The sequence below is a fragment of the Pristiophorus japonicus genome, chromosome 17, assembly GCF_044704955.1.
Source record: "Pristiophorus japonicus isolate sPriJap1 chromosome 17, sPriJap1.hap1, whole genome shotgun sequence".
Classification (NCBI taxonomy): Eukaryota; Metazoa; Chordata; class Chondrichthyes; family Pristiophoridae; genus Pristiophorus; species Pristiophorus japonicus.
The window spans coordinates 89097286-89124188 of NC_091993.1; the positions used below are offsets into that span (position 1 = coordinate 89097286).

General features: G+C 44.8%; 1 protein-coding gene across 2 annotated transcripts in view; it reads left to right on the forward strand.

Annotated features, from left to right (window-relative positions):
* Nucleotides 1–26903, forward strand: part of LOC139228224 (ladinin-1-like) — a 143035-nt gene that overhangs the window by 42467 nt on the left and 73665 nt on the right. For both annotated transcript variants that reach the window (XM_070859400.1, XM_070859401.1), the window contains exon 4: nucleotides 15957–16069. In XM_070859400.1, the coding sequence (XP_070715501.1) occupies nucleotides 15957–16069 (113 nt within the window). The remainder of the gene's footprint in view (nucleotides 1–15956; nucleotides 16070–26903) is intronic.

A 26903-nucleotide genomic window follows, 5' to 3' on the forward strand; every position in this document is an offset into this window, starting at 1 on the left:
GGCCACCAGAGATAAGTGAGACTGGGCCAGCAGACCGGCACCCAAAACAGAGTGCACCCAGAGGTGCTAATGGGGTGCAAAAAAGGGGAATTTTCACCCCCAAACACACTCTCTCAAAAATTTGTGGATGCTGGTTCAATTAAAATTTTCATGAATGAGATTGCTAGATTTTTATTAGATAAGAGTATCAAGGGATCTAAATCAAAGGTGGGTAAATGGAGTCGAGGTACGGATCAGCCATGATCTGATTGAATGGTGGAACAGGCTTGAGGGCCTTAATTTCCTACTCTTGTTCCAATGCAGACCCATTCATCTTATTCTATTGTATGTCAAATAACGGAATCAATTATCAGGAATAAAATTGTGGATTATCTGTATAATAACCCAATTAACAGCAATCAACATACCTGACCAACCTTCTCGACTTCTTTGAGGAAATGCTGGAAGCTTGACAACTTGATGTACCTAGACTTTCAAAAGGCATTTACAATGTTCCACACCAGAGGCTATTAGTTAAACTTCAAAACTGTGGGGAATTCATGGTAAACCCTGGAAGTCGCTAAGAAATTGGCCGAGGATTAGAAAATGATGACTGTTCGTTAAGTGTTAAGTCCAGATGGGAGGGAGGAGGGCAGTACAAAGTAGACTGCACAGAGCTTGGCGTTGGGACCATTATTGTTTCTAATTTGGATAAATGACCTGGTTTCAGATACTCCAAGCGAAGTGGTCAAACTTGCAGATGATACCAAACTAGTGATTTGGATAAAAAAGCACAGAAGGGCATCTATGCTATTCGCCTCAATTATTCAATTTGATGGCAAGTGGGGGGAGGGGCAGCTTTGGTCACAAATGAAAAGTTAAAACTTACCCCAAAAAAATTTCGGTTGCCTCTGGTCCTGCAGGCTCTCTGGGAGGCCCAGCTAATGTTTCTCCAAGAGACTGAGGTGAGAAACCAGGAACACCTTCTCCCACCTCATTAGTATTGTTGTGATGGGCCAGCATCTACTGCAGACACAGGTCCAGCTCTGCTCTCCACACCCCTATGGAAGCCCAGGAAATTCTAGGCCAATGTAAACGGGCTGTAGACCCAGCAAAGCAAGTCTTTGCTCCTTTTTGAGTGACCTTCTTACCCAGGGCAATGAGTGTTTCCTGGGTCAAGGGTCAGGGCATTCAACCCTTTCTTGTTTATGCATAGTGTAAATGTAACATGTTGCATGTTACATTTACTGCAGAAAGTCAACTACTTAATTACCACAACATATTTCAGAGAGCCGCTTTTTAGCAGTGTATCTTTACAGGGTTGAATAGGGCTCTCAGTAGGATAGTATTTAATAGCATGATGGTAACTGCTGCCTTCAATGTATGATTAAGTCCAAAACCTTATGAATCCAGAGGCTTTTTCCTCTGGATTTGTCAGGAACTTGAGTACCCATACTAAAGCCAGCAGTCTGATCATTTCTGGTTTACTCGGTTTATTAGCTTGCTCATTTCTTACGGCTGTATATAGGTGTAGTCTCCTGAGGCTCTCCTGAATGTTTGGAATTGTTCAGCTAATGGCTCTCAGTTTTATAGCACAGAAGAGGAAGTCATGAAGACATTATATGGGAAGTTAAAAATGAGAACATTTCCTAATACATATGGTGTAAAAATAACAGAACTGTTCAGAATTGAAATGCTGGGAGCTACAGGATTATAGGGAAGGAGCAGGAGAGTGGAACTAATTGGATAGCTCTACCAAAGAGCCAGCACAGGCATGATGGGTCAAATGGCCTCTTCCTGTGCAGTATCATTCTATGATTCAATGATATTGGCAAAACTGTAAACTAACTTAAGTACTTGAGAACAATTTTGTTTGGTTTAACAGATCAGTTTAACAATTTCAATAATTTATAGACAAATCCACTGTTTTGCTGATTTGAAGGTAAACGGAATGATTACTAGTCAAAATCAAAGGTCAATTTAATATTGTACAGACTGTAAAAGATTTCATAGTGATGACATAACTTGAGAAAATAAAAAATCAGACGGCAGTGGTAATGTGGCCCTTCTGTGAGCTGTCAAAGAATATATTTGTCACCTATAGATAGAACACCCTTTCATTTTTACTTGTTACCCTATAATCTTTTATTAGATTTCAGATTTATTGCAGCTTATATTCAACTCAAATAAAAGTATAAATTGTATAATGGGGAGTATTCTAATAGTTGATTACCTCCCTTCAGCATTACAAACTCAATCTTTATATTGGAGGTAACATCAAAGGTCTGCGTCCTGATAGCACTGAGAGTGCAACATTGTATTGCTACGATTCAGCGTATCATGGTGAAAATTATGAGACCGCTTAATTACAGCTCTTTCAATGATATTTGAGAAGCCAGTCCAAAGGTACAAGTTCAAAATACTTTATGACTCCTTTGTTGCTTAAACTGTTATTTATCTGAAATTTAATCCATGGACAGTTTTATTAATGTGCACTCCTATTTCCAAATTTTCTAATCCCATGAACAAGAGCAAAGCTGCCATTCTATAGCCTTGACAATTCCAATTCCAACAGTGGATAGTCAAGGGGCTATAGGGGGGGAGAAACTTAACACAATCACAATCACTAAGGAGGCACTGCTCAGTAAGATAATGGGACTAAAGACAGAAAAATCCCCTGGACCTGATGGCTTGCATCCTAGGGTCTTAAGAGAAGTAACGGCAGGGATTGTGGCTGCATTGGTTGTAATTTATCAAAATTCCCTGGATTCTGGGAGGTCCCAACAGATTGGAAAACTGCAAATGTAACGCCCCTATTCAAAAAAGGAGGCAGACAAAAAGCAGGAAACTATAGACCAGTTAGCCTAACATCTGTGGGTGGGAAAATGTTGGAGTCCATTATTAAAGAAGCAGTAACAGGACATTTGGAAAAGCAAAATTTGGTTAGGCAAAGTCAGCATGGATTTTATGAAGGGGAAGTCATGTTTGACACATTTTCTGGAATTCTTTGAGGATAGAAACATAGAAACATAGAAAATAGGTGCAGGAGTAGGCCAATCGGCCCTTCGAGCCTGCACCGCCATTCAATGAGTTCATGGCTGAACATGTAACTTCAGTACCCCCATTCCTGCTTTCTCGCCATACCACTTGATCCCCCAAGTAGTAAGGACTACATCTAACTCCTTTTTGAATATAATCAGTGAATTGGCCTCAACAACTTTCTGTGGTAGAGAATTCCACAGGTTCACCAGTCTCTGGGTGAAGAAGTTTCTCCTCATCTCGGTCCTAAATGGCTTACCCCTTATCCTTACTTCCCCAACATTGGGAACATTCTTTCTGCATCTAACCTGTCTAAACCCGTCAGAATTTTAAATGTTTCTATGAGATCCACTCTCATTCTTCTGAACTCCAGTGAACACAAGCCCAGTTGATCCAGTCTTTCTTGATATGTCAGTCCCGCCATCCCGGGAATCAGTCTGGTAAACCTTCGCTGCACTCCCTCAATAGCAAGAATGTCCTTCCTCAAGTTAGGAGACCAAAACTGTACACAATACTCCAGGTGTGGCCTCACCAAGGCCCTGTACAACTGTAGTAACACCTCCCTGCCCCTGTACTCAAATCCCCTCGCTATGAAGGCCAACATGCCATTTGCTTTCTTAACCGCCTGCTGTACCTGCATGCCAATCTTCAATGACTGATGTACCATGATACCCAGGTCTCGTTGCACCTCCCCTTTTCCTAATCTGTCACCATTCAGATAATAGTCTGTCTCTCTGGTTTTACCACCAAAGTGAATAACCTCACATTTATCTACATTATACTTCATCTGCCATGCATTTGCCCACTCACCTAACCTATCCAAGTCGCTCTGCAGCCTCATAGCATCCTCCTCGCAGCTCACACTGCCACCCAACTTAGTGTCATCTGAAAATTTGGAGATACATTTAATCCCCTCATCTAAATGATTAATGTACAATGTAAACAGCTGGGGCCCCAGCACAGAACCTTGCGGTACCACACTAGTCACTGCCTGCCATTCTGAAAAGTACCCATTTACTCCTACTCTTTGCTTCCTGTCTGACAACCAGTTCTCAATCCATGTCAGCACACTACCCCCAATCCCATGTGCTTTAACTTTGCACATTAATCTCTTGTGTGGGATCTTGTTGAAAGCCTTCTGAAAGTCCAAATACACCACATCAACTGGTTCTCCCTTGTCCACTCTACTGGAAACATCCTCAAAAAATTCCAGAAGATTTGTCAAGCATGATTTCCCTTTCATAAAACCATGCTGGACCTATCATGTCACCTCTTTCCAAATGCGCTGCTATGACATCCTTAATAATTGATTCCATCATTTTACCCACTACCGATGTCGGGCTGACTGGTCTATAATTACCTGTTTTCTCTCTCCCTCCTTTTTTAAAAAGTGGTGTTACATTGGCTACCCTCCACTCCATAGGAACTGATCCAGAGTCAATGGAATGTTGGAAAATGACTGTCAATGCATCCGCTATTTCCAAGGCCACCTCCTTAAGTACTCTGGGATGCAGTCCATCAGGCCCTGGGGATTTATTGGCCTTCAATCCCATCAACTTCCCCAACACAATTTCCCGACTAATAAGGATTTCCCTCAGTTCCTCTTTCTTACTAGACCCTCTGATGTAACGAACAGGGTAGATAAAGGGGAACCAGTGGATGTGGCATATTTGGACTTCCAGAAGGCATTTGACAAGGTTCCACACAAACGGTTACTGCACAAGATAAAAGTTCACGGGGTTGGGGGTAATATATTAGCATGGATAGAAGATTGGCTGACAAACAGAAAACAGAGAGTCGGGATAAATTGCCAACCAGAGAATGAACAATCAGTAATGAATGGGGTGCCGCAGGGATCAGTGCTGGGACCCCAACTATTTACAATCTATATTAACGACTTGGCAGAGGGGGCTGAGTGTAACGTAGCCAAGTTTGCTGATGATACAAAGATGGGAGGAAGGGCAATGTGTGAGGAGGACATAGAGATTGCAGGAGGACATCGACAGGCTAAATGATTGGGCAAGATTTTGGCAGATGGAGTATAATGTTGGAAAGTGTGAGGTCATGCACTTTGGTAGAAAAAAAAATCAAAGAGCAAGTTATTATTTAAATGGAGAAAGATTGCAAAGTGCTGCAGTACAGCGGAACCTGGGACTACATGTGCAAGAAATACAGGGAGATGGTATGCAGGTACAGCAAGTGATCAGGAAGGCCAATGGAATCTTGGCCTTTATTGCAAAGGGAATGGAGTATAAAAGCAAGGAAGTCTTGTTACAGCTATACAGGGTCTTGGTGAGGCCACACCTGGAATACTGCGTGCAGTTTTAGTTTCCATATTTACGAAAGGATATACTTGCTGTGGAGGCAGTTCAGAGAGGTTCACTAGGTTGATTTCGAGGATGAGGGGGTTGACTTATGAGGAAAGGTTGAGTAGGTTGGGCCTCTATTCATTGGAATGCAGAAGAATGAGAGGTGATCTTATCGAAACGTATAAGATTATGAGGGGGCTTGACAAGGTGGATGCAGAGAGAATGTTTCCACTGGTGGGGGAGACTAGAAATAGAGGGCATGATCTTAGAATAAGGGGCCACCCATTTAGAACTGCGATGAGGAGAAATTTTTTCTCTGTGGAATTCGCTGCCTCAGAGAGCTGTGGAAGCTGGGACATTGAATAAATTTAAGACAGAAAGAGACAATTTCTTAAACGATAAGGGGCTAAGGGATTATGGAGAGCAAGCAAGGAAGTGGAGCTGAGTCCATGATCAGATCAGCCATGATCTTATTGAATGGCCGTATGGCTTACTCCTGCTCCTATTTCTTATGTTCTTATGTTTTTATGTAATTCAACAATGTTTTTATTGAAAAAAATAGAAACAGAAAATGCTGAAAATACTCAGCGGATCAGGCAGCATCTGTGAAGAGAGAAACAGAGCTAACGTTTTCGGTCAATGACCCTTTGTCAGTACTGGAAAAAGTTAGAGATGTAACAGATTTGAAGCATGTGCAATAGGCAGCGATAGGGGGGAGAGGAGGAATGAACAAAAGGGAAGGTGTGTAATAGGGTGGAAGGCAGGAGAGATTGAATGACAAAAGAGATGATGGTGAAACAAAAGATGAGTCCAGAGGAGGTGTAAATGGCAAAGGCAGAAACATCAACAGCTGCTGTGTGGAAAAAATAGGGGCAGAAGTTATGGTCTGAAATTGTTGAACTCGATGTTGAGTCCAGAAGGCAGTAAAGTGCCTAATCGAAAGATGAGGTGCTGTTCCTTGATCTTATGTTGAGCTTCTTTGGAAGAGTGTCAAAGGCTGAGGACGGAGAAGTTTGGATTGGAACGGAGAATTAAAGTTTTTATTGATGTGGATTATTAACCAAATATTTTTATGTTTTATCCCTCCCATTTGGGTTAGGTTCTACTTGGGGCTGACAATTTGTTAAGCTAATTGTAAAAGTTACTGCCATCCAATTTAGACTCCAAACAACAACAGTAAATAGTTATTTGTGTTGTGCTAACACTAAGGTCAGGGCTGTGTAAGTGAATGGTGGTTTCCCAGTATTGGTGGCTAGGGCAGTGGCTGGCTTAGTTGATGCTTTGTACTATTCCGGTTACCTTGCCTTGTTTGTGTGTCACGACATTGCTAGAAGGCATGATGCGACACGTTAGTTGCATCTTGTTGCTAATAAAGAATTCCATGTGTCTTTAGCTGGCTCAAAACAGTGGAAAACTCCCATCATTAGTTAATGTTGGCTTGTACCTTATGCAAGTAACATAATGAGGTTGAAATCCAGCTAGCTACTACACAGAGATTCTTTCAGTATTTTGTGCAGAAAAAGGCGTGAGTTATTATTAAATAAATGTTAGAAAGTTACCACTATACCGGATTAAAATGCTAACATTTCCAAAATAATCAATGAGAATTAACACCATCTATATAGGGCTGGATTTTCGGCTTTGCTCATTTCGGGGCGGTAATGGCGGCGAGGCGTTAAAGTTTGTGCCCGTGAAAAGTTTGTGCCGCAGTCAGCAAAATTGGACAGATGGGCCCCGAGTGTGGGACGGAGCGCTCAAGGAGGCGTTGCACACCTCTCTTGGGGCGGTCGGCCAGATGAGCTTGGGAAAATCCCGAGTTAAAGAACTGAACTCTGCGCTCTCTAAGAGAGGCCTAGGGAGAAAAAAAAAATCAACATTTCCCCAAAATACCTCCAGCCACCACAACATAAATCACCAAAAACAATAATCACACTTACCTGAGGTCGACATTACTTACTTCTCTAGAGCAGCTACAGCTTGGACTGCCCGTTTTCACAGGCGTCCCAGCAGGGCTATCCCAGCAGGGCGTTCTACACAACGGTATGCGTTGGATAGGAGGCAAAAATCGAGCCGGTGTTGCAACCAGGGGCGTTGCACACTGGCTTGCCTCTTCCGGGTGGTAATGCCGAAACCGGCCCCGAAAACCCCGACGGGGCGCTGGAAGTTGGTTGCCCGCTCGGAAGAGCTTACCGCCACTATTGTCGTCTCTCTGGGACAAAAACAGAGGCGTCCAGGAGCGGAAAATCCAGCCCATAATATGTCTTTTTAAAACTGAAATACATTCACTATTTTACTGCAAGTAAATACACAGAACAAAATGACACATTTCCCTCAGGAAGCTCTAATATGAATTATTATGTGTTGTTTAAATAGACTTAGCTCTATGATGTGCTGAGGTGATGCTAATTTGCTGTGCACATTTTGTTTCTCCCATTAGTAACTGTGTGGGATCTTTGTGCAAATCCTCATTAAAGCAGCATATTAATAATGGTCAACTGTGTTTTAATAACTTAATAAATACTGGAGAGATAAGACCATAAGAATATAAGAAAAAGAAGCAGGAATAGGTCATACAGCCCATCGAGCCTGCTCCACCATTCAATGAGAGATCATGACTGAACTTCTACAGTAACTCCACTTTCCCGCCCTATCCCCATATCCTTTGATTTCCCTTAGTGCCCAAAAATCTATTGATTTTAGTCTTGAATATATTCCTGAGCATCCACACTCCTCTGGGGTAGAAAATTCTAAAAATTCATAAACCTATCAGTGAAAAAATGCCTCCTCATCTCAGTCGTAAATGGCTGAGCTCTTATCCTGAGACTGATCCCCTAGTTCTCAGCATCTACCCTGTCAAGCTCTCTAAGAATGTTATACGTTTCAAAAGATCACCTCTCAACCTCCTAAACTCAAGTGAATATAGGCCCATTCTACCCAATCTCTCCTCATAGGACATCCCTCTCATCCCAGGAATTAATCTAGCAAACCTTTGTTGCACCACCTCTAAGGTATGTATATCCTTCCTTAGGTAAGGAGACCAAAACTGTACTCCAGGTGTGGTCTCATCAAAGCCTTATATAATTACTCTTATACTCCAACCCCTTTACAATACAATAAAGTCTAACATACCATTTACCTTCTTAATTGCTTGCTGTATCTGTATGTTAACTTTCTGTGACTCATGTACAAGGACACCCAGGTCCCTCTGAATATTAACAGTTACTATTTTCTCACCTTTTAAAACAATTCTCCTTTTCCATTCTTCCTATCAAAGTGGATAATTTCACACTTCCCCACATTATACTCCAGCTGCCACCTTCCTGCCCAATAACTTAAAGAAATATAGACTTGGATTTATATAACTCCTTTAATGACCACCGGTGTTGTTGGAGTTTAGTCACTGTTGTAACATAGGAAACGTAGCAGCCAATTTGTGCACAGCAAGCTCCCACAAACAGCAATGTGATAATGACCAGATGATCTGTTTTTGTTTGTTATGTCAGTTGAGGGATAAAGATTGGCCAGGACACCAGGAATAACTCCCCTGCTCTTCTTTGAAATAGAGCCATGGGATCTTTTACGTCCACTTGAGAGAGCAGATGGGTCCTCAGTCTCATCCGAAAGACGGCACCTCTGACAGTGCAGTGCTGGTGTGGTGGGGGCACTGCACTGGAGTGTCAGCTTAGATTTATTTTTTGGGGCCTGGGGTGGGACTTGAGCCCACAACCTTCTGACTTAGAGACATGAGTGCTACCCATTGAGCCACACGTCTCTATCCCTTTGCAGCCTCTTTGCCTCATCACAGTTTACTTTCCCACCTAGCTTTCTTTGCGCCGTCAGCAAATTTAGATGCATTATACTCGGTCTCTAAGTCATTGATATAGGTGGTAAATAGGCTGAAGCTCAAACACTGATCCTTGCGGCACTACACTAGTTCCCATCCGGCCATCCCATAAATGACCTGTTTATTCCTACTCTGTTTTCTGTCCATTAACTAATCTGCAATCCATGATTATCCCTAATCCCATGAGCCCTAATCTTGTGTAACCTCCTCTTGTGTGGCACCTTATCGAATGCCTTCTGAAAATCTAAAAATATTATATGCTTATAAAATCTGCTAATTTACACCCTCAGTTCCTCCTGCTGAACACCAATTCCAACCACTCCAAACCAACTCCCCCCCCACTCCACACCAATTCTGCTACTCACACCACTCTCCTCCCGCACACCACTCCCAATATTAAGTATGTGGGAACACAGTTACTTCAATTATTGAATAAGCATATTTGCAAAGAAACCAATAAAGCAGCTGTTTAGTCAAAAGGGCCTCAACTATAATCACACATTCACCCTCCAGCTGCTACAATATAATATGTATTTTCTGCGCACTGTTTGTCTTGAAGCTTAACTCAGGCTTGTTAGTTTGGGGCTGAGCTGAGAGCACATACCTCACCTGAATAATTAAAGCTGTCTGAGTGAGACAATCTGTTTTGTCTTTTCTCAATATGGAACATGGGCTAGAAGATTTCTCGCCCATTTCAAAATCTAGGACTCGTCATGTGTATTTTTGGTTCTTTACCAATTGGTGTATTTTAATTGGTCCTCAAGGTTCTCTAGTCTTGATGAAAGAGCAGTTTAAAAAGGAGATAGAGCTTGACACAGCACCTGGTTAAATAAAGTTACAAAACTCCGTCACCCATGAGTTGCTTTTAATAGCGCTTTGAGTGCTTCAACCATTAATGAAAATGTCAAGATTACTATTCATCAATTTAAAAACCTCTAAATTGGAAAAAAGATTATAGGCATGGGTCTGTGTGGTACAACACTTTGCAGTTGCAAATATATTATGTCCATTTTATGCAAATATCTTAGTGTGCTTAAAGAGAGATAGATTAGTATTACACAAGTGTAGTGTTCTAATTTTAGAATTATATATTTTTGTGACATGTTTTGTAAACAAAAATACTATGTAAATATTGTTTTTTTTATTTCTGACAATTAACGGACAGTAAAATACAAAACAGAGGGTCAGCCTATTGTCTGGGATGTAGACGGACTTTGACGGCATTTGAGGGAATTAAATGGAGAGCCGATAATAGCAAGAATACCAGGGATGTGGAGAAAATCAAAGCATTGGGACAGAAACGGCGAGGAAATATATGAAGTAAAATAACATACGTACGAGAGAAAAGGACAATAACAGTCTTGGCTATGATTCACCCCACGTTTAAATAGGTCATTTGCACTCAGCATATGTTTCTATAGCAGGAAAGGGATACTGAGGTGAACGATCAGCCATGATCTTATTGAATGTTGGTGCAGGCTCGAAGGGCCGAATGGCCTACTGCACCTATTTTCTATGTTTCTATGTTTCTATCTGCGCTCACACATGAGGAATGGCTACTTTGTTCAGCTGCCACAGGCAGCCAGAGCCTATGTAGCCATACCGAGCGCCTTAAAAAGCGGATTGACAGAGAAAATAAAAGGCGACAAAGAGAAATAAACTTGAAGACAGAAAGTGTAAAGTTTTTGTGTCTGGAAGGATGTTTCCAGTGGAGTTCTGCAGGGCTCAGTACTAGGTCCCTTGCTTTTTGTGGTATATATCAATAATTTAGACTTGAATGTAGGGGGTATGATTGAGAAGTTCACAAATACAAAAAACTGGCCGTGTGGTTGATAATGAAAAAGAAAGCTGTAGACTGCAGGAAGATATCAATAGTCTGGTCAGGTGGGCAGAACAGTGACAAATGGAATTCAATCCGGAGAAGTGTGAGGTAATGCATATGGGGAGAGCTAACAAGGCAAGGGAATGCACAATAAATGGTAGGACACTGTGAAGTGTAGAGGATCAGAAGGACCTTGGAGTGCATGTCCACAGATCCCTGAAGGTAGCAGGACAGGTAGATAAGGTGGTTAAGAAGACATATGGGATATTTGCCTTTATTAGCCGAGGCATAGAATGTAAGATCAGGGAAGTTATGCTTGAACTGTATAAAACACTAGTTCGGCCACAGCTAGAGTACTGCATGCAGTTCTGGTCACTAACGTACAGGAAAGATGTGATTGTACTAGAGAGGGTACAGAGGAGATGTACGAGGATGTTGCCTGGACTGGAGAATTTTAGCTATGAGGAAAGATTGGATTGGCTGGAGTTGTTTGCTTTGGAACAAAGGAGGTTGAGGGGAGACCTAACTGAAGTGTATACATTTAAGAGGGGCCTAGATAGAGTGGATATGAAGGACCCATTTCCCTTAGCAGAGGGGTCAATAACCAGGGGGCCTAAATTTAAAGTAAGTGGTAGGAGGCTTACTGGGGATTTGAGGAGAATTACTTTCACCCAGAGGGTTTTGGGGGTCTGGAACTCACTGCCTGACAGGGTGGTAGAGGCAGAAACCCTCATAGCATTTAAAAAATACTTGGATATGCACTTGAAGTGCCGTAACTGACAGGGCAATGGACCAAGAGCTGAAAAGTGGGATTAGGCTGAATAACTCTTTGTCAATGATGAGCCGAATGGCCTCCTTCTGTGCTGTAAATTTCTATGATTCTATGGGGGCGAAATTGCCCCACTCTCCGATTGGGGGCAGTAACCGGCTTGGGCCGGGACTTTCTACGCCTGGTGTAGAACTCCTACCCCTGCCGCTGAATTATGCTTACCTTCCCTCAAAGGAGGTGGAGCGCAATCTCCCGCGCTCCACTTCCTTTTGGGGTGGTTCCCGGGACGGTACTGGAGCAGGGAGTGAAGCACTACGCGGATACTCCGCATAGCACTGGCGCACTTCAGCGCCCCTCCCCTTCGCTTAAAGGGGAGGGCCGCTGCGCACTCTGCAAGGCTGCTGATGGCCTCCACTAGGCCACCAGGGCAACGTGGGACCGAGCCTGCAGGCTGGCACCCAAAACATAGTGCCAGGCTGCACGATGGCGGCCTGGACCACGCTAGGGCTGCCATTCTGGTGCTAACCCAAGAGTCAGCAAACCAGTAAAGATGGAGACGCGGGACGCTGGTGCCCTCCCCTTTAAGGAATGCCCCGAGAGCAGATGTCGACCAGCTTCACGACCCGCAAATCGGGCCTTGATATCTGCTCGAGTTGCATTTCCTACATTACAATTTCCCCCGTGGGGCAGTTAGGGGTCGGCGGGTCGTGGTGAGGGATCGCTGCACTACGATGATGTAATCGGCGGTCCAGGGTGCTACACGTGGCAGCGCCTCTGCAAACTCCTGGGCAATTTCCTGTGAGCCGGTTGCGCCCCACCCCCGGGCGAAAACTCTCCTCTGCCCAGTTACTGCCCATCAGAGGCGCTTCTTAAAAAGGGCAATTTTGCCTCCATTATTCTATGATTCCATAAACAAAAATAAAAAGATGACAGCGTCAACATTAAACCTCCCCACCCCCTTGCCCTTTACGATGGGTGGGAGAGGGTCAGGAGGAGGGGGACATTAGAGATTTAACTATGGTGAACATGTGCCCAACATGTCGCGGCAGCAGATATCGGGGCGCCCAAGTGTCCGACAGTGGAGAGGCGGGACACCTAATTAACATATTTAAATTGGGCTCCCACAGTGTAATTGGAAGCCTGATTTAAAATTCACTGCAGCTGCCTGGGTTTCCCATGGGTTGGAAAACACATCAGTGAAAGGGAGATGGGGAAATACCAGCTCCACAAGGTCTTTCTCAGCCTTCTTTGTGCATCAGGAGGAGCAGGAGTGTCACCCCCTAAGCCTCCTTCCTGCCAATCGCGGTCTCTCTCTTCCGCCCCTTTCTGACCTTCCCTCGCTCCCGATTGCCAGGGACCGTCCCCAAATGATAATGAGGTCCTGCTGTTAAGTGTGTGAGGACCTCTGTAGCCCGGTCTTGTCAAGTTCTTCGGCCGTTTTCAGCCTCTCCCAAACCATCACCGTCAATATTGGGGCCGACATTTTATTTTTATTTTCTTATGGGCTCAGTTTTTTTATTTTGTAGGTAAGGTGTGCATTGTCCTTGCTTGTTCTGCTGCGGTCTGTGGGGCTGTGGGAATCTATTTGTGATCTGGTGCCACATTTGCATTATAAAAGTAGGCCTGTGAGAAAATAATGTTTACTTTAATCCAGAGACCACATCAACTGAAATACAGGTAATCTTTTGTGGAAAAAGTGAAACTAGACAGCTGCCTGCAGTATCAGTATATTTTACTGTGCCACACCCTCATAAAACGTTTTCAGTCAAAGCATTGTTGTCTGTGATAAGAACATAAGAACATAAGAAATAGGAGTAAGCCATTTGGCCCCTCACACCTGCTCCATAATTTAATAAAATCTTGACTGATCTGATCATGGACTCAGCTCCACTTCCCTGCCTGCTCCCCATAACCCTTTATTCTCTTGTCGCTAAAAAATCTGTCTATCTCCACATTAAATATATTCAATGACCCAGCCTCCACAGCTCTCTGGGGCAGAGAATTCCACAGATTTACAACCCTCTGAGAGAAGAAATTCCTCCTCATCACAGCTTTAAATGGGCAGCCCCTTATTCTAAGATCATGCCCAGATATTTTCTGCTATGTGACTATCACCACAGCATAAGAACATAAGAATTAGGAGCAGGAGTAGATAATATGGCCGTTCGAGCCTGCTCCTCCAATCAACAAGATCATGGCTGATGTTCAACCTCAACTCCACTTTCCCGTCTGAGTTCCATATCCCTTGATTCCCCTAGATTCTAAAAATCTATCTGTCTCAGCCTTGAATATACTCAACGACTAAGGATCCACAACCCTTTGGGATAGAGAATTCCAAAGTTTCAAAACCCTCTGAGTGAAGAAATTCCTCCTCATCTCAGTCTTAAATGGCCGACTCCGTATCCTGAGACTATGCCCCCTAGTTCTAAACTCTCCAGGGGAAACAACCTCTCAGCATCTACCTTGTCAATCCCCCTCAGTATCTTATATGTTTCACTCAGATCACCTCTCATTCTTCTGAACTCCAATCTACTCAGTCTCGCCTCATAGGACAACCCTCTCATCCCAGGGTTCAGTCTAGTGAACCTTTGTTGCACCGCCTCTAAGGTAAACATGTCCTTCCTCAGATAAGGAGACCAAAACTGTGCTGACTACGCGATGTGTGGTCTCACCAAAACCCGGTATGATTGTAGCAACATGTCCCTCATGCTTTGTTATAACACATTAAATATTTACTCCTGTGAACAAAATTATAATGAGAGTTCTGATAAAGGGTACACACCCAAAACCTTAACTTGTTCTTTCTCTTTACAGATGCTGAATGAGCTACTGTGTATTTCATAGAATCATAGAATCATACAACCCAGAAAGAGGCCATTCGGCCTACCGTGCCATGCCTTTTTTTTCCTTTTCAGTATTTATCTAATTTCCAGCAATTTCTGTTTTTTTTTCCAGAATACCAGCATTTGCAGTTTTATTTCTTTTTTTATTTGTAACAATAATGGAATAATCATTTACAACACAGGCTGTCACTTACATGCTGAAAAATCTCAGACTGGACAGTTCGTCCTACCACTGAAGCTTGAAATTGAGATACAAACTATATAATGAATTCTGTGTTATTTCACACAAAGCAATTACGTTAATAGCAATGATGAGCATGCAGTCACATAATAGACCATTATTTAGGACATTAAAGGTGCAATGATCTCCCATCCATCATAAATTATACACCCACACATTTTTAGACTGCTTAATTATCCATTGATCGCTACAGTTCCTGCAAAACCAGTGAAACTATATGGCATGCAATAAAGTGATTTATGGATAACTGCAAATGACAAAAGCAGAGAATATATGGATGGGAGATTAGGTTTTCAAATTCATGATTTAGTGGATTTAATAGGTGTCGTCTGTTGTGAACAGGGATCGTCATTTACATCATTACAGAATAAACAAACACAAATCATAATGGACTGACAAGATTTCAATATTTCCCGCTGGCTTATCTAGTGACTGATATTAGAACATACTGCACATTACCTGTTAAAAGCAAACATCATGACACATCAATGGAAATGTCTCCTTAGTTATGCAGACAGGTGCACTGCCGCACATTGAGCTGGAATGCTATCGAAGTGATCAGTGTTTGGGCCTGCACCGCATTCATGCTCTTGACTGTTGCTCAGACAGGATGTGTGTTCTGTTCGAACGGTCCACTCTTAATATGCGTCCCTTATGGGGCAGGCCTTGCTGGGTTCTTCGGCCATGTTCAGCCCCGGCCGCACCCTCCCCATAAATATCGGGCCCAACAGTTTTATGGAATTTTATTTTTATTTTCAGATGGGTTCAGTTCGGACGTGGCTGGCCTTGAAATGGGCGAATGGAGGTTCAGCACCTTACAAGGCTAAGCGGAATTTCCCAGCTGAACTCGGGGCCCTGTGTATCCAGGCCGTGGCATTTTACTGAGTCATTCCACTGGAGTCCTGTCTGAGATTTTGGTGTCAGCCAGGAGGAACGGCTGAGGAAATTCGGCCCCTAGATGCTGCTTTTTATCTAATGGTACTTTACTTAATGTGCGCTGGGGTACAAAAGATCCCAATAACAATATTTTGTATTTGATAACAAATATACAACACAAGTTTGAACTAGCCACTGAAATTGCTTTACATAGATGATTTTCTTATTTTTAAGCAGGAAAAGGAGACCAACAACAGTGTAGCCAGTACGCAGAATCATTCCAATACAGAAAATACTTGCAGTCAATCACCTCTCAGTCCCATACACACCACACGGGTCTTTATAAGGTAAGCATGTCCCTATTTGTAGATTATTTCATATTATGCATTGTACTTGTGTGAGAGTCACAACATTATTTAATTTTATAATGTGATCTCAGTATTACCCTAATACAAAGTAAAGAACTCCTTAGGTTCCAAAGAAAAAGTGTCTCATCCATTTCTTTCAAGAATGCAATATTCAAGTTGATTATTATTAATGCAGATTGGGCATATTAAATAATGACAGATTTCAGGGTTAAAAACCACCCTTTTACACACTTGTACCAAAAACCTTTAACTAATATCATTATCCTATACATGTATACCTGACAGATCAAGCCAGAAAATCAGACTGTAGTTTGAACACTAACTATAAATATTTGGATTTGAACACTAACCTTTGCTTAGAAAGGCGAGATTGTTTTTGTAATGTCTCTGCACCTTGTTACAAACTCACACAAGGCATGGATATATCAGACACGGTCACTCTGTGACCTTCACATTATTTCCAGGACTAAAGAGTCTTGACCCTGGGTGGGACCTCCCCTTTTACACCTGGAAGCCCAGGTGAGGAGCTCACTCCCTGTGGTCAGGGTGTGCATTACAAGGGTACAGGTACAGTATGCATGAGTTACAGTTACATACTTATAGTCATTGCAAGATGGTGAAATACATGACATCACCTCCCCCCTTAGGTCTTTTAGTTTGAGGTTAAGTCTATCGGGTGGTCGACGCTCTCTCGTGGAGTGCCGCAGTTGTGGCTCTGGTGGCTGAGCCTCAGCACGCGTCTCTGTCACTTGAGGTGATTCCGGCCTGTCCGGGCTGGCCGCAGGGACTGTGCATGCTGAGGGCTGTCTTTGTTGCTCATGCGCTGGCAGTGGTGTGGGTGCTATCTCATCATGCTCTTCTTCCGGTTCCTCCGTGTCTGCACTGAACCTTGTCTTTACTTGGTCCAAGTGTTTGCGGCATATCTGCCCATTGTTTAGTCTGACCACCATGATCCTGTTTCCTTCTTTGCTAATTACGGTGTCCTCAAGCCATTTGGGTCCCAAAGCATGGTTAAGAACAAATATCTGGTCATCTATTTCTATACATCTCTCCCTTTAGCCTCGATCATGGAGCTCGGTTTGGCACTGGCGCTTGCCCTCAACAATGTCTGCCAGGTCTGGGTGAATGAGGGACAGCCACGTCTTGAGCGTGCGTTTCATGAGGAGTTCCACTGGTAGGACTCCCGTGAGCGAGTGCGGCCGGGACCTGTAGGCCAGCAGGAGGAGCGAGAGGCGGTACTGAAGGGAGAGTCCTTGGATGCGTAGCATGCCCTGCTTTATGACTTGGACCGCCCGTTCCACCTGGCCATTGGAGGCCGGCTTGAACAGCGCTGTCCGGACGTGCTTGATCCCATTGCCCGACATGAACTCCTGGAATTCATGGCTTGTAAAACACGGGCCATTGTCGCTGACCAGGATGTCCGGCAAGCCGTGGGTCGTGAAAACCGTACGCAGACTCTCCACGGTGATTGATGTCGAGCACGAGTTCAATATGATGCACTCGATCCACTTCGAGTATGCATCAACAACGATCAGGAAAATTTTTTCCATGAATGGGCCCGCATAGTCTATGTGAATGCTTGACCAAGTCCTGGTGGGCCAGGGCCACGGGATGAGTGGGACCTCCCTGGGGGCATTGCCCAGCTGGGCACACGTCGTGCACCTGTGAACCTAGTGTTCCAGGTCTGAGTCAATCCCCGGCCACTACATGTGTGACCGGGCAATGGCCTTCATTAACATGATGCCAGGGTGCTCGCTGTGGAGTTCCCTGATAAACGCTTCCCTTCCTTTCTGGGACATGACTACCCAGCTGCCCCATAACAGCCGTCTCTGAAATGGCCTGACTTCCTCGGGGCACTCCCTGTGTGCGGGCGCCCAGTCCCCAGTCAGGACACATTTCTTTATCATGGATAAGAGGGTGTCCCTGTTGGTCCAGAGTTTGATCTGGCAGGCTGTGATGGGGGAGCCCGCAGTGTCAAAAGCCTCAATGGCCATGATCATCTCAGCGCTCTGCTCCGATGCCCCCTCGCTGGTGGCCAGTGGGAGCCTGCTGAACGCATCAGCGCAATTTTCGGTGCCTGGCCGGTGCCGTATGGTGTAGTCATACGCAGCCAGCGTGAGGGCCCAACGCTGTATGCGAGCTGATGCATTAGCATTGACAGCCTTGCTGTCGGACAACAGGGATGTTAATGGCTTGTGATCCGTCTCTAGCTTGAACCGTCTACCGAAAAGGTACTGGTGCATCTTTTTCACACCGTACACACACGCGAGTGCTTCCTTCTCGACCATGCCGTATCCACGCTCTGCCTGGGAGAGCGACCTGGAGGCGTAAGCCACCAGTTTGAATCGCACCCGACCCCGTAGGATGACCAGTTTTTTACAGGGGTCATACAAAGTCAACAGTTTTTTGGAACACAGCAGGTTCCTCGCCTTATTGAAAGCCCGTTCTTGACAATCCCCCCCAAGACCATTCACAACCTTTACAGAGGAGCATGTGTAACGGCTCCAACAATGTGCTTAAGTTCAGCAGGAAGTTCCCAAAATAGTTCAAGAGTCCCAGTATTGATCGCAACTCCGACGTGTTGCCGGACCTGGGCACCTGGCGAATCGCCTCAGTTTTTGATTCAGTGGGCCGGATCCCGTCTGCGGCAACCCTCCTGCCCAGGAACTTGACCTCTGGGGCCAAAAACACGCACTTGGCCTTTTTCAGCCGCAGGCCTACCCGTTCCAATTGGTGTAGCACCTCCTCCAGGTTGCGGAGGTGTTCCTCTGTGTCTCAACCCGTTATAAGGATGTCGTCTTGGAACACGATCGTTCCAGGCATGGACTTGAGCAAGCTTTCCATGTTTCGCTGAAAGATAGCCGCTGCCGAACGAATGCCAAATGGGCACCTATTGGAAACAAATAATCCTTTGTGTGTCGTGATGGTTGTCAGAAACTTGGATTCTTCAGCCAGTTCCTGAATCATGAAGGCCGAAGTGAGGTCCAGCTTCGTGAACAGCTTACCACCTGCCAGCATGGCAAAAAGGTCCTCCGCTCTCTGGAGCGGGTATTGATCTTGCAGCGACACTTGGTTGATGGTGGCTTTGTAGTCGCCACAAATCCTGACCGAGCCATCTGCTTTGAGGATGGGAACAATGGGACTTGCCCAGTCGCTGAATTCAATGGGCGAAATTATGTCCTCTCTGAGCAGTCTATCCAATTCACTTTCAATTTTCTCACGCATCACGTACGGCACCGCTCTGGCTTTGTGGTGCACTAGTCTGGCGTCCGGAGTGATGTGTATCACTACTTTGGTGCTCTTGAACGTTCCGACACCAGGTTAAAAGAGTGACTCGAATTTTTGCAATACCTACAAGCATGAACTTCGCTCCACGAATGAAATGGCATGCACATCCCCCCATTTCCAATTCATCTCAGCTTGCCAACTCCTCCCCAAGAGCGCGGGGCCATTTCCCGGAACAATCCAGAGTGGCAGCCGGTTCTGTGATCCATTATGCGTTACCACCAAGTTTGCACTGCCCAGCACTGGGATGATCTCTTTGGTGTACGTACGTAGCTGCGTCTCAATGCGTTCCAATTTGGGCCTGCTAGCTCTGTCTGGCCATTGTCTCTCAAATTGTTGGGCGCTCATGAGGGACTGGCTAGCTCTGGTATCCAGCTCCATGTGCACCGGAATGCCATTCAGTAAGACTTTCATCATCATGGGTAGCGTTTTGGTGTATGAGCTGTGGACGTCGGCCACATGAACTCTCTGAACTTCAGCCTCCATGGTAGTTCCCCAGGCCTCATCCTGCATTTCAGACCCCTCGTCTGGTTCGTCTGTCTCGCAGACTAGCCTCGCTACTGCCTTTTTGCACATCCTGGCCAGGTGTCCCTTGACATTACAAATCCTACAGGTGTAAAGTTGGAACCTGCAGATTTTTGCAGTGTGTCTGCCCCCACATTTCCAACATGAGCTGAGATTGCTGTTTAAAAAAAGGGCTATTCCCAGGCATCCCTCTCTGATGGCAAGTTTGGCTGTTTCTAATCACTCTGATGGAGGGTGTTAATTGTTCCATCACAGGATGTATTGTTCCTCGTGATGGCTGAATTGCCGATTCCCTTTCCATTGTCCCTGTTGCAGGCCCATCCTGGCTGCCTGGATGGTGTCGAATTGCCCTTGCCTGCCTGTGGGGTTCTGTGTCCTTTTTACAACATTAACTCCCTGGTTCATCGCAACATTGAAACCAGGGCTGTGTGTGTAAATTAGCTTGGTCTCCTCTTCCCCTGCCATGAAGGTCTGAGCTAGCAACGCTGCCCCTTCTAAAGTCAAATCTTTAATCTTTTTATGAGCTTCCTGAAAATGCCGGCATGATTAATGCTCTCGATGAAAAAGTCCCTTAACATCTCCCCCCTGCAGGCATCGGAGAACTGGCCTGATGCCACAGTTCCGCCACGAATTTCGAGATGTTTTGACCCTCCCGACGCCGGTGAGAGTAGAACCGGTGCCGGGCCATGTGTACACTACTTGCCGGCTTGAGATGCTCACGGGTTGAGCTCTTCGAGGGACTTGTCCGCTGGCTTTTGGGGTGCGAGCAGGTCTTTCATCAGCACATACGTCTGTGGATCACAGCTGGTCAATAGATGAGCCCTCCGCTCATCAGCCGCTGCCTCTTCCAGCTAGTCCTTTGTGACAAAGCTCTGCTGGAGTCTTTCCACAAAGTCGTCCCAGTCCTCACCCACACAGTAGCGTTCCTCTGTGCCACCGGTGGCCATCCTCGTGGTTCGGTGATACCCGATTCTCGTCGCCAAATGTAGTGTCTTTGCACCTTGTTACAAACTCACACGAGGCATGGATATATCAGACACGGTCACTCTGTGACCTTCACTTTATTCCCAGGACTGAAGAGTGTTGATATAAGAACATAAGAATTAGGAACAGGAGTAGGCCATCTAGTCCCTCGAGCCTGCTCCGCCATTCAAAAAGATCATGGCTGATCTGGTCGTGGACTCAGCTCCACTTACCCACCCATCACCCATAACCCTTAATTCCCTTATTGGTTAAAAATCTATCTATCTGTGATTTGAATATATTCAATGAGCTAGCCTCAACTGCTTCCTTGGGCAGAAAATTCCACAGATTCACAACCCTCTGAGAGAAGAAATTCCTTCTCAACTCGGTTTTAAATTGACTCCCCTGTATTTTGAGGCTGTGCCCCCTAGTTCTAGTCTCCCCGACCAGTGGAAACAACCTCTCTGCCTCCATCTTGTCTATCCCTTTCATTATTTTAAATGTTTCTATAAGATCACCCCTCATCCTTCTGAACTCCAACGAGTAAAGACCCAGTCTACTCAATTTATCTTCATAAGGTAGCCCCCTCATCTCGGAATCAGCCTAGTGAATCGTCTCTGTACCCTCTCCAAGGCTAGTATATCCTTTCTTAAGTAACGTGACCAAAACTGCACGCAGTGCTCCAGGTGCGGCCTCACCAATACCCTGTACAGTTGCAGCAGGACCTCCCTGCTTTTATACTCCATCCCTCTCACAATGAAGGCCAACATTCCATTCGCCTTCCTGATTACCTGCAAACTAACTTTTTGGGATTCATGCACAAGGACCCCAAGGTCCCTCTGCACCGCAGCATGTTGTAATTTCTCCCCATTCAAATAATATTCCCTTTTACTGTTTTTTTTTTTCCCAAGGTGGATGACCTCACATTTTCCAACATTGTATTCCATCTGCCAAACCTTAGCCCATTCGCTTAACCTATCTAAATCTCTTTGCAGCCTCTCTGTGTCCTCTACACAACCCGCTTTCCCACTAATCTTTGTGTCATCTGCAAATTTTGTTACACTACACTCTGTCCTCTCTTCCAGGTCATCTATGTATATTGTAAACAGTTGTGGTCCCAGCACCGATCCCTGTGGCACACCACTAACCACTGATTTCCAACCGAAAAAGGACCCATTTATCCCGACTCTCTACTTTCTGTTCGCCAGCCAATTCTCTATCCATGCTAATACATTTCCTGTGACTCCGCGTACCTTTATCTTCTGCAGTAACCTTTTGTGTGGCACCTTATCGAATGCCTTTTGGAAATCTAAATACACCACATCCATCGGTACACCTTTATCCACCATGCTCGTTATATCCTCAAAGAATTCCAGTAAATTAGTTAAACATGATTTCCCCTTCATGAATCCATGTTGTGTTTGCTTGATTGCACTGTTCCTATCGAGATGTCCCGTTATTTCTTCCTTAATGATAGCTTCAAGCATTTTCCCCACTACAGATGTTAAACTAACCGGCCAATAGTTACCTGTCTTTTGTCTACCCCCTTTTTTAAACAGAGGCGTTACATTAGCTGCTTTCCAATCTGATGGTACCTCCCCAGAGTCCAGAGAATTTTGGTAGATTATAACGAATGCATCTGCTATAACTTCCGCCATCTCTTTTAATACCCTGGGATGCATTTCATCAGGACCAGGGGACTTGTCTACCTTGAGTCCCATTAGCCTGTCCAGCACTACCTCCCTAGTGATTAGTGATTGTCTCAAGGTCCTCCCTTCCCACATTCCCATGACCAGCAATTTTTGGCATGGTTTTTGTGTTTTCCACTGTGAAGACCGAAGCAAAATAATTATTTAAGGTCTCAGCCATTTCCACATTTCCCATTATTAAATACCCCTTCTCATCTTCTAAGGGACCAACATTTACTTTAGTCACTCTCTTCCATTTTATATATCGATAAAAGCTTTTACTATCTGTTTTTATGTTTTGCGCAAGTTTACTTTCGTAATCTATCTTTCCTTTCTTTATTGCTTTCTTAGTCATTCTTTGCTGTCGTTTAAAATTTTCCCAATCTTCTAGTTTCCCACTAACCTTGGCCACCTTATACGCATTGGTTTTTAATTTGATACTCTCCTTTATTTCCTTGGTTATCCACAGCTGGTTATCCCTTCTATTACCACCCTTTTTTTTCACTGGAATATATTTTTGTTGAGCACTATGAAAAAGCTCCTTAAAAGTCCTCCACTGTTCCTCAATTGTGCCACCGTTTAGTCTGTGTTCCTGAGTGGGACCTCCCCTTTTATACCTGGAAGCCAAGGTGAGGAGCTCACTCCCTGTGGTCAGGGTGTGCATTACAAGGGTACAGGTACAGTATGCATGAGTTATAGTTACATACTTATAGTCATTGCAAGATGGTGAAATACATGACAGTTTTGTAGCTTAAATCCAAAACCTTTGAGAGAACTATTACCCACAGTTTTATTTATCCTATGTACATTAACAAGAATTGAATTATCCGTTGGCAATGGTAATAATTTCCCTTCCACACCTCCCTCTCCCTCTCCCTCTCAGCACATCCCCCTCTCCGCACAGCCCCCTCTCCCTCTCCGCACAGCCCCCTCTCACTTTCTGCACATCCCCCCTCCCTCCCTCTCGCAGCACATCCCCCCCCCTCCCTCTCCACACATCCCCCTCTCTGCACACCTCCCTCTCCCTCTTCATCCTTATTGTGTGACATGAGGTCAAATAGCTTAGTTGATTGATCACCAGACTTGGCCCAGGTCTGGCACCATGACTTAGGATGTGGAGAAAAAAATAACAGGAGGTAGTATGGGTTAAATCTAAATGTCCTGATCCAATTATTCTCCACCCTCTAATCTCACTTTATCTGAAGCTATACTTGTTCTTGACAACCCCCATATCATGGAAGATCAACTATAGATCCTGTAATAAACTGTAGATCCTCATTTTGCAACTCCCAGCTCCTCAGCTTGTAGATAAACTGAATCAACTCTTCTTCCCCCATCCCAAATTTCTGCACATTTTGAAAGTTAACTATAAATAATAATATAAAGACAGAATGTAGCCTTTAAAATGGTGCTTGAATTACAGCTGCGAGCTCTTGTCCCATAATCCCCTGTTTCCCATTCCCACTTCATCTGAAGACTACAATAGGGCTTGACTCCCTGTGTGTAATATCATGGGAGATTGATCATATTTTATTAAGTCACTGTGCAGTTTATCATACAATACTTCCAGGAACGCTAGGAACAGCATGCTGTTGAGGGATTGGGTCATTTGGCAATAATCCCTGCTTCAAGGGGTATCAAACATCTTATAAATGTGGTGTTGGGCCATTTACGATTGTGTTTGAACTTTATGGAGCTTTAGAGTGAGTTGTTTTCAGCTTCACTCTTTCTTCAGGACAGTCTGGGTCTGTTAGGAAAATACCAGGATTATGTGGCTTTCTACGAATAGGTTCCAGATTGCCTGGTATTTGCCAAGTTCCTGGTGGAATCCATACATCAGCCTCTCTTATTGGCATATGCCTGACAGATGTTTCACCTATATTTTTTTCCTGGAAAATGTTATGCTCCATCAGTGGGGAGAATGCATCGTTTCACAGCCAACAGTGAAAGGTTGTTTTATCCTGCCTATTGCTCTATAGTAGGCAGGCCTAGCAGGCACAGGCCCAGAACGGTGGGGATTGTGCGGCCTTACATGCTCTCTGGATTGCTGCTCAAAGGGATTGAATGAGAGGGGAGGATTAGAACATGTGCAGCAGTGTAACGTTCTGACTGTAGCTCTCCTGCAATTGTCTCCCAGGAATGGGTGGAATTTGTGGACCATATGCAGGATGTGATCAGCTAAATGTATTCTGTTGAGTGGGCTGCCGGTGATAGTTGTGAGGCTCCTTTCACGGTTGGGGAGCTGCAGATATCAGATATATCTGTGGCTTTTTCTCTGGTCTCGGAGTAGCTGCATCTGGTAGAGAGGTCAGTAGGGCAAAACATCAATTTTATTGTGCTTACCCTACCCAGACGCAATATTTGGTTGCTTGTTCCTTCTGTCTAGGTCAGCATGTATACTGGCCAGGATGGAAGGAACCTTTTTTTATATGTCAGTGAACCTGGAGGTTGTAATGTATTTGCTTCATGGGTTCTTTGCTTAAGAATTCATAGCAACACATTACTATTAAGAACAAGTTTGTTTATTAGCAGAGGGTTTAACAATCACACTACACATTACCAGTTCATCCACCAGGCTCACGACCACCTGCCTCACCGTGGATCCCCCGAACCTAACTGGCTGGGGTTTTATTGAGTCTTGCGATCATCACATGACTGGCTAAGTCACTCCCAACTGAACAGCTCTACAAACCCTGTGAGCATATTCACAGGTGAATACATTACAGAGGTTACAGTTTCCCAGATGCCTCTGAAGCCAGATCCTGACTATGTAAAATGGTAGGTTACATGGATACATTGTGGAGGAGGGGGATATGCTTCATGAGTGACATTCCTTCCAATTTGGAAAAATTAAGTTTGTATCCTAAAATCTCCTAGAAGATGTTGGGGAGTGAGGGGGAGGGGTTACGTACACAAAGCAGGAGGTCACTAGTGTACAGTAATATTTTGTGTTTGGCACCTTCAGCTTCGGCTCTATAGTCCTCAAGCTCATTCGGATATAAAAAGCAAAATACTGCTGATGCTGAAAATCTGAAATAAAAACAGAAAATGCTGGAAATACTCAACTGGTCAGGCAGCATCTGTGGAGAGAGAAACAGAGTTAATGTTTCAGGTCGATGATCTTTTGTCAGAAGAGATGTACCAGGTTTTAAACAAGCGCAGAGGCAGGGAAAGGGGGAGAGGAGGAATGAACAAAATGGAAGGCCTGTAATAGGGTGGAAGGCAGGAGAGATTAAACAACAAAAGGGTTGATGGTGCAAGGCAAAAGGAGATGGTAATGGGACAAGTAAAGAAACAAATGATGAGTCTAGAAGAGGTGGGAATGGCAGAATCATCAACAACTGCCACGTGAGAAAATAGGAGCAGAGGCTATGGTCTGAAATTGTTGAACTCGATGTTGAGTCCTGAAGGCTGCTAAGTGCCTAATCGACAGATGAGGTGCTGTTCCTCGAGCTTATGTTGAGCTTCATTGGAACAGTGTAAGCGGCCGAGGATGGAGAGGTCAGAGTGGGAGTGGGGCGGAGAGTTAAAGTGACAGGCGACGAGCAGCTCGGTGTCATGATTACTGACTGAACGGCGGTGTTCTGCAAAGCGGTCACCCAATCTGCGTTTGGTCTCCCCAATGTAGAGGAGACCACATCGTGAGCAGCGAATCCAGTATACTAAATTGCAAGAAGTACAAGTAAATCGCTGTTTCTCCTGGAAGGGGTGTTTGGGGCCCTGGACAGTGGGAAAGGTGTAGGTAAAAGGGCAGGTGTTGCATCTCCTATGCTTGCACGGGAAGGTGCCGTGGAAAGGGGAGGGAGTTTTGGGAGTGATTGAAGAGCGGGCCAGAGTGTCGTGGAGGGAGCAGTCCCTTTGGAATGTTGATAGGGGAGGGGAGGGGAAGATGTGATTGGTGGTGGGATCACGCTGGAGGTGGTGGAAATGGCGGAGGATGATCCGTTGAATGTGGAGGCTGGAGGGGTGAAAGGTGAGGACAGGGGGAGCCCTATCAAGGTTCTGGGAAGGAGGGGAAGGGGTGAGAGCAGAAATGTGGGAAATAGAATGGACACGGTTGAAGGCCATGTCAACCACGGTAGAGGGGAATTCTCGGTTGAGGATAAAGGAAGATTTATTAAAAGCACTCGTGTTGAAGGTGGCATCATCAGAGCAGCTGCGATGGAGACAGAGAAATTCGGAGAATGAAATGGAGTTCTTACAGGATGCGGGGTGGGAGGACGTGTAGTCCAGGTAGTTGTGGGAGTCAGCGGGCTTATAGTGGATGTTTGTTAATAGACTATCCCCAGAAATGGCGATGGAGAAGTCGAGGAAGGGAAGGGAAGGGAGGAGTCGGTGAGGGAAGGGTGGAA